Below are 8,426 nucleotides of genomic sequence, written 5' to 3'. Positions count from 1 at the left end.
TCTAAGTTCGGATCAGCCATGCTCCTATTGAATGGTGGAGCAAGCCCGAGGGGCCATATGGCCTACTCCTGCTCCTACTTCTTATCTTATGTTGAGGGCCTCTTTCTGCGCTGTATAATTCCACGACTCTCTGATTAACACTGAATATTCCCTTCCAGTCACAGAAAGTGAAAATTTAAAACTACTCTCTGCTTTTTGTCTCAGAGAATTTCTTAACCACGCTGACCGTACCCCTTAATCGCAATGATAACAATACGATTTTTGCTAACAAGTCTGTTATATGGTACTTCATTAAGCATTTTTTGAAAGTCTACAAACACAACATTTAACCGCACTAATGTCATCAGCATTCTCTGTTACTTCACCAAAGAGCTGTCTAACAATCCATCCATTTATTTACTCAATTATTATTATTCACCGCCAATCCTCAGTTAAATGATTTGGCAGGTACCCAGTCCAATTTCTAGGCCACTGTCTCTTTATTATATTGTGGTAGAAATTAAACTTGGTGCTGAGGTTAAAACTAGGGTTCGAATTGGAAGATCATTAGAGAAAGCACCCACTTTACATTCACCCTGAATCAATGAAAATGATGATTGAGCATGTCTCTTAAAGGTTGCGTATCCAGAAGGTCAGTTTTATCCTCGGGTGACCAGCTGCCAATTACTCAATTGCTGGATTGCTGCTGTCCTATAGATATAAATTGGAAGCGTTCATTCCACAAACTGAATTATTATCATTAATGGACGTTATTGTCATCAAACCTTGTGTGGTCGCCTGATGTGTAATTTGCACTGAAATAGAGAAGACAATGTAAAATATGTTTCATTATTTGAGACCATCTTCAAGTTTGACCTAAGCTGCTCAGCTGTAAGGCAGCTGAATGTTAGAAAGACACAGGGGGTGAAATTCGAATTCGGCAGGGACATAAAACAGGCAGTAACACATTTGCCACCAGTCTATATGTGGCGACATGTATTCAGTTAAGTTGAAGTAAATGTAAAATATTAATACATCGAATGATGCCAATTGTCCCTCTCACGAACAAAGATACATTGTTTTTATTTAAGTTCCTAATGGTCTGAGGGCTACTTGGAAAAGTTACTGCCAGATGAAAGGAAACTCACAATTAATAAAATGTTCATTGTTCTGAGAGCCAGTTAGTGTGATTGTTCTGTCAAGGAGCAGGGAACATTTCTTTAAAATTGTTCATAAGCCATTTAGGATGGAAATCAGGAAGCACTTTTTCACACAATGTGTAGTGAGAAATTGCAACGCTCTTTGCAAAAAACGCTGTGGATTCTGGGGGTATGTTGGTGCTTTCAAGATGGAGATCGATAGATTTTTGTTATAAAATGAAAGAAATATTCGCAATTGTATAGTGCCTCTCAAGACCTCCGAACTTCCAAAAGCGTTTCAATACCAATTAAGGACTTCTAAAGTTTAGTGACTGTAGGAAATGTGGCAGCCAATTTTCACACAATGATGTTGATAATGACCAGAATATCTGTTTTTGTTACGTTGATTGAGGGACAAATATTGACCAATGCACCAGGAATAACTCCCCTGAGGGGGCCTCACTTTAACATCAATTCCAAAAATCGGCCAATCCGACAGTGCGGCACTCCCTCAGCACTGCACTGGAGTATAAGCTTAGTTGATTGTGCTCAAGTCCCTGTAGTGGGACCGGAATCCACGATCCTTCTGACTCTGAGGCGAGAATGCTGTACACTGAGCCACGGCTGACACTAGTTGAGTAAGGGTAAAAATGGATGTTGAGCAAAGTGGGGTAATTGGAGCGGAGATACAGATCAACCATGATATAATTGAATGACAGAACAGCCTCGAAGGGCTGAATGGCCTACCCCTGTTGTTATGTTCCTATCATCAGTTAACTCATCTTTAACCTGTTCAGAATTACAAGTATTGACTTGGTTGCAACTGATGCCCATGAAGACAGTATGTGACCCAGCAGCTAGAAGCAGAAAGCAGCAGAAAGCTTTTGTCGCGCCTCAGACCACAGGAATCACACTACTAAGGCAATGCCTGTTGCTGCAAACTTTGCAAAAATAATTGCAAAAGGGTCAATGGTCAATGCAGATGTGTCTGTATTTCATTGTTCAACATGTGGAACCTGGGACTTTCGTCCAGCTATGATTCATTAAGGTGAATGTTTCAAGCATTCAGTTAGGCCAATTCTTTTCACAAATTGGGTTTTATGTGCTATGCAACACATAAATCATGGGGCCTATTATAAGCTCAAGAAAGAACAATTTGAGATTAACTTCACATATTTTAAGCTCTACCTCATTAATCTGTGGAACTAGCAGTGACCAACATGGTTGCACAACTAATGTGAAGTTATTAAAATAGATGAGATTCTGGTGAAAGAATCGGTGGTACATTAAAAATGCAAACCATGTTGTTTGTTCCTGTTTTCTGTTCTTGTGGTCCAGTGGTTAACAAGACAACAGAGCGCTGACGTCAGCATCTCACAGGCAGGCAGCCTCAATGTCATGTGTTCATAAAGAGTCACTTCTGTCTAAATTCCAGTAAACAGCATCAGAAATTAAAACTGAAGATCCAGCATTATACATTTCCCTGCCAAATACCCTTAAGCCATCAGTTTAGGTCAAGTTAAATCATAGTAAATGTGTTCTCCTCAGCTTTGTTAGCTCATGGGATGTCGTCCCGTTAATGTCTATTTTGTCCCACACAACAGAAAATAAAATAAGCCCTTCATAGTGAATGTGCAAAGCTGAGTTGGAAAACACTCCTGCCCTCTCTCTCTCTCTGTCACTCTCCCTCGAGCACATCTAGATTTTTACTCTCTTCCTATCTCTGACTACCTGTATCTCTCTGCCGCTATCTGTTTGTCCCTCGCTCTGACTCTCTCGCACTGCCTCTCTCTCTCGCTCTGCCGCTCTCTCTCTCTCTCTGCGGCTGATGTTCAACAAGAAGCGTGCCTGAGGCACTGGCAATCATCAAGCAATGATATGGACCACGTTTTACATCTAGCTACAGAAACCACGCACTGTAAAGCTCACCGCATATATTAAATGAAATTTGTGAGAGTGAGTCAACTGAGCAAACGCTGATACTTGATATGAAGTGCATAAAAATGTTAATTTTATTTTAAGAAACAAAACTACAAGAATAAGAAATGTCCAAACAGTTTCTGCGGGTGAGGCTAAATAATTGGTAAAATATCGAATATTGGACCATTTAGAAGCAATCTTAAGTGGGCTGCAACCTTTAATAGTGAAGAGGGATCCCCTTAGATGAGCAGAAAGATCTTGTTAGCCAGACTAAGCAAACTTATTTCTGTTGTTGCACTAAATTCTGATTAAAACTGAAGCATAGAAATGACATTACAATGCATGTTAATTGAATGTTTGACCTTAATAAAGACCGAATATTAACTTAGCGTGATGATCCCTCTCACAGAATGAGCTTTATTAATCTGATTATGTGTCCGGCGTGAGTGACGCAGATTTTCAAAAGCAGTGGAAATATTCGAGATTCACTTACAGAAGAGCAGAAGGCGACAGATGTGCTTCATTTCGAATGCGGGGGATCCGAGCAGCAGTCCACCTCCCTCTGTGAAGACGCGCACTTCGGATTAACTATTTTATGTTCAGTTCACCTGAAAAGTGATATCATAGAATCACATTCAGCCGCTGACACTGTTCTAATTCTTCAGTACCAAACGCCCGCACGCGCAGATCCCGAGTCTGTACTTACGGGGAATGAGGAGACAGCGGCTGGAGCGAGTTCCCCGGGAGCAGTCTGCAGCTGTGGAGCTCACTGTCCATGCACAAGGCGACTGCGCACTGAGAGCAGTCTGACTTCTGACCACATTGGAGACAAGAGGAAATTAAACCGGACGTGATGACGAGTCCACCCTAATGCTGAAAAGTTAACTGAGCCCTGTCAGTTTTAAAATAAATTCTTAACAGTAGGGAACAGTTGGAATACAGGCCGGAGACATCTCTTCAAACTGTTTTAAACATGATTTATTCTAACCGCAGCTTGTACCGTTAACACAGACGATAGCAAAATACTGCAGATGCTGGAAATCCGAAATTACAACAGAAAATGCTGGAAAATAAATATATTTTCCAGCATTTTCTACCGTTAACACAGGGACTGGCCTGGTCTGTGGCCCCAGGCTGAAGGATTGTTTTTGTCATTGGCTTTTGCAAGCGGTCACCCCAGCTCTGTGTGTGTGGCCTGGTACAACGGTAGAGGGGGAAGGGAGGCGAAGTGCTGATACCAGTGAAAAATCAGACCACTGAACCTGTTACACTCTGGCACAATTAACCATTGAAGTCCCGAGAGCTTGATCCAGTCAGTAATGTTTCGCAGCTAGGTGATTCGTCTCTCAAATTACTGAAGCCTAAAACCAGGCTTGTATGAGGCATCTCCTTGAGCCGAACAATATTGATCCTCTCTCGGGCTCACTCTAGGTATCACCTAATGCTGCAGGTCTATGATTGCTGCCTCGACTCTCCTACTGCAGAATGTATATGATCAGCACTTGGACACCACTTCTAGTACAGGTCAGCTATTGATAGCTAAATTGTCCCCATTGCCCAGATCTCCAAAAAATACCGACGCTATACTACTGTGGCGAAATCCAATTAAAATCTGTACCGTTATATTGGTGTTGGTCTATGATTCGGACCCATACAGAGCCACTGGATAAGGAACCTTTAATTTACTACTCGTGCAGTTAGTAATTAGTACATAGCCCTACAGGTGCCGGTCAATGCTCAGTATATTCACTGTCCTTCTGATACAGGCCTGTGATTAGTGCCTATAATGTCCGACTGCTGCAGGTCTCTAATCATTAACTATACTGTAAGAAGGTGCAGGCCTATGGTGAATACCGAAACTCTCATACTGGCTCAGATATTTTGATGACTGTTTATATTGTCCTATTGCTGCAGGACTTTGAATAGTAACTATACTGTCCTTTCGGTACAGGCAGATTTTTGAAACTTTAATGTCCTACTCGTACAGGCCTATGTTTATCAATTATACTGTACTACTGATACAGGTCTATGGTTAGTGCCTGTACCATTCTACTGATACAATCTATGATTGGAAATTCAACTGTCCTATTGATGCATGCCTTTGATTATTTGTTATACTGATGATGAATATACAGAGAGATAGTTAGATAGGTAGTAGGACAAACACAAAATGATAGATCGATGGGTAGATAAAAACAGAGTGACAATGCGCTATAACACTTTATGTGGAATGCCCATAAGGAACTGACGTAATTTTTGTTATTCCTTTCTCTAATTTTCAGAAAAAGAGGTTAATCATTATGACGCCATCGCCAAAAATAATTGTTTCCATATTCGTATTGTGCCACATCCCAGAATATTTATTGATTAAAATAAATATATATATATTAAACATGCAGCGGATTATGAGTGAAAGTCGCCAGAAATACATTTTCCTCCCCTGTCTTACCCAATCAATTGGAGGGAGTCTCCAGTGAAACACCGGCAGAACGTTATGGTCATTGCCCAGTTACCAACTTAAGCCGCTGTATTTGTGCATTGAATTAGCAGAATGTTTGCTTGAAATCCTAATGAATAGACTTACACTTGTTTGTCAATCTGTGAACAACAGGGAATATTTCTTAAAATTATATTTATTATTATTCAACGATAAAAAGCTGTCAAAACACGAGAAAATATAAAAATATTTAAATAAACTTTCAGAATAGGCGTGTACATGGCAAGCAAATTTTATCATAGTTAGTTTGTGAGTTTTGGTAGGGGGACTGAGGAAGCCACTTAATACTCGCAAAAAAAGAATCTAAATGGGGTAGAGGAGCAAAGGGATCCAGGGGTAAACATTCACAAATCATTAAAATTAGTAATGCAAGTTGACAGCGCCTTAAAAATGATACCAAAGTATTGGAGTCCATTTCTAGAGGAAAAGAATTGAAAAGCAGAGAAGCCATGTTAAATGTGTATAGAAACGTAGTTGGACCACATTAAAGTATTGTGTCCTCTTGTGGTCTCTAGCTTAAAGGCGGTTCAATGAAGGTCCACTATGGTTGATTCCCGGGATGAGAGGGTTGTCCGATGAGGAGAGGTTGAGTAGATTGGGACCATACTCACTGGATTTTAGAAGAATAAGAGGTGATCTCATTGAAACATACGATTCTGAGGGGGATTTGCAGGATAAATGCTGACAGGCTCTTTCACCTGACTGGACAGTCTAGAACTAGGGGGCATAGTCTCAAGATATGGGGTCAGCCATGAGGAGACATTAATTCTCTCAGAGGTTTGTGACTCTTTGGAATCATATTTCCCAATTAGCTGTGTATGCAGAATCATTGAGTACATTCAAGGCTGAGATAAGATTGATTTTTGGTTTCTAGTTGGAATAAGAGACATGGAGATCGGGCGGAGAAGTGGAGTTAAGTTTGAAGATTAGCCATGATCTTATTGAATGCCAGAGCAGCCTGGAGAGACCAAATGGCCTACTCCTGCTCCTAATTCTAATGTGCTTATGTAATATATTACTAAATGGATATAATAGAACAAGAGAAGTTAAAAAGGATTGAGGAGGATTATAAGAGAACTGAAATGTCTTAACACTCAAGATATACCTAATAGACTGGGATTCTTTTCTGTAGAAAGCAGAAGGCTGTGGGGAGACCGAGTAGTGTTCTTTAAGTTTATGAAGGGGTTTGATAGGTTATGCATAGAGAAGATGATTCCACTTATAGAAATTTCTGAAGTTTTATATTAATATAAGATAGTCGCTAATGCATGCAATAAAGAATCAGGAAAAACATCTTTCCCAGGCAGTGGTGAGAGTGTGGACCTTGCTCCTACATGGAGTGGTTGAAGCGAAAGCTAGATAAAGGGGAAGCTGGTTAAGTACCAAAGAGAGAAAGGAATTAAAGGAGATGTTGATAGGATTAGATGAATGAAGGTGAGAAGTTTTGCGTGTGGAACATAAACACCAGCACAGATAAGTTGGACAGAATGGCCGGTTACTGAGCTTTAAGTTCTGTGTAATTTTTTAAAATCCCATCATAACATGTAGCATTAAAAAACGCTATGACTTATGCATTTGGCACTAATATATGGTGAGGTAGAGTTCAGTCTTTACCGCTGGAACGTGGAAGGAATATTTGGCAAGAGGAATACCGGTAACAGAATGGCCTGATTTTTAAAGCCTGAAAGAAAGCAAAATTCGATTGGCTTTGCAAGTAATGGGACATCCTCCCCACCAGATATTCTATCATGCGGTCTGCCCATGGAATGCTAAACTCGCAGGTCATGAAGATTAAACTGCAACCACTTACGCTATACAGTTTACTTGTGGCATTCAGATAGATTGGAACTAATTTGAACTTTGGGTGAGGATGGGAAATGTACGATACCAATCATGTCTCCCAATTTACATCATGCCCGCTTTTCCTTTATATTGAATTTAATGGATATGTAAATATGTCGTGGGGTTATATCAGTGGTCAATTTGATAGCACTCATTTTACAACATGACTAAAGATAAAATTGACCCTAGAAATTGCTACAGGATTTCACCCACCTTCTTCGGGCATTTGCATAATTTCTCCAGGGGATCTACTGAACTCCCTCTGCAGTTATGGAAGAATGCAAGAACACTGGTGGATTATGAGAGCAAGAGCCCCAACGCATCAATTAATTAATTGCATTAGAACATCGATAAACTGCGTGTATGTTCCGATGTAATAGTCTTACACACAGTATAGTCTTGCACGCAGCACCACCAAAGCCACACGTAGGATCCTTCTGCAAAATATAAGCTGCAAAACATGCGACATGATGTCCCTCGAGTTATAAAGTCCTTTCAGGGTAAAGCATGGGTTTATATTTAATTGCTGGTGGGCAGGATCTCTGTGCCTTGAAGACCTTGCACAAGGAACAATGGCCTCACCTGCCTTCAGACTAAAGTCCCTGAGGCCAGGTAATTTGAGCATAGCACAAGGTGATTGACGTTTCCTGCATTCATTTTTCTCGTTGTTTCGATGCTTTTTAATCCTGCTTCACTCTTATTTCCGTGGGAGGTTTTCGTAGACGCAGCCTTCTTCCATTGGACCTCCTTCCAAACTAGCTACAGTGTTTGTACGGTTAACTGTGGCGTATACGACACAATAGTCACTGGGGCCATTCTTGTTATCCTGCAATTAAAGAATATGGGGTTGAAATTGGTTTCGGTCGGTGATGCACAGCTGCCGAGAGAGAATCAGTGGTGATTTCAGTGGAAGAGAAGTCGGGAGAGATGGATAATGGATGGCGAATTCAATATCACCCGATTTACAGTATGGTCAAATCTACTGACAATTAACTGGCTGAGGTCACACCCTTCGACTTATGATTCCTCTCTGAGTAAAAAATCAAAAT

The 8,426-nt window shown here is 40.6% G+C and overlaps 1 protein-coding gene across 1 annotated transcript in view; it reads right to left on the bottom strand.

The window, feature by feature from the left end:
* Positions 1–5,653: 5,653 nt before the first annotated feature.
* Positions 5,654–8,426, bottom strand: part of LOC147084951 (Fc receptor-like protein 3) — a 49,368-nt gene continuing 46,595 nt past the window's right edge. Inside the window, exon 13 of the mRNA XM_085979384.1 lies at positions 5,654–8,203. Coding sequence (XP_085835510.1) covers positions 8,075–8,203 — 129 coding nt within the window. The 3' untranslated portion in view covers positions 5,654–8,074. The remainder of the gene's footprint in view (positions 8,204–8,426) is intronic.

The sequence above is a fragment of the Somniosus microcephalus genome, unplaced genomic scaffold, assembly GCF_052327205.1.
Source record: "Somniosus microcephalus isolate GS21.2 unplaced genomic scaffold, FLI_Smic_1.0 unresolved_chr9, whole genome shotgun sequence".
Classification (NCBI taxonomy): Eukaryota; Metazoa; Chordata; class Chondrichthyes; order Squaliformes; family Somniosidae; genus Somniosus; species Somniosus microcephalus.
Note: the sequence above shows the minus strand (reverse complement) of the source record. Positions and strands in the feature narration are given on the sequence as shown.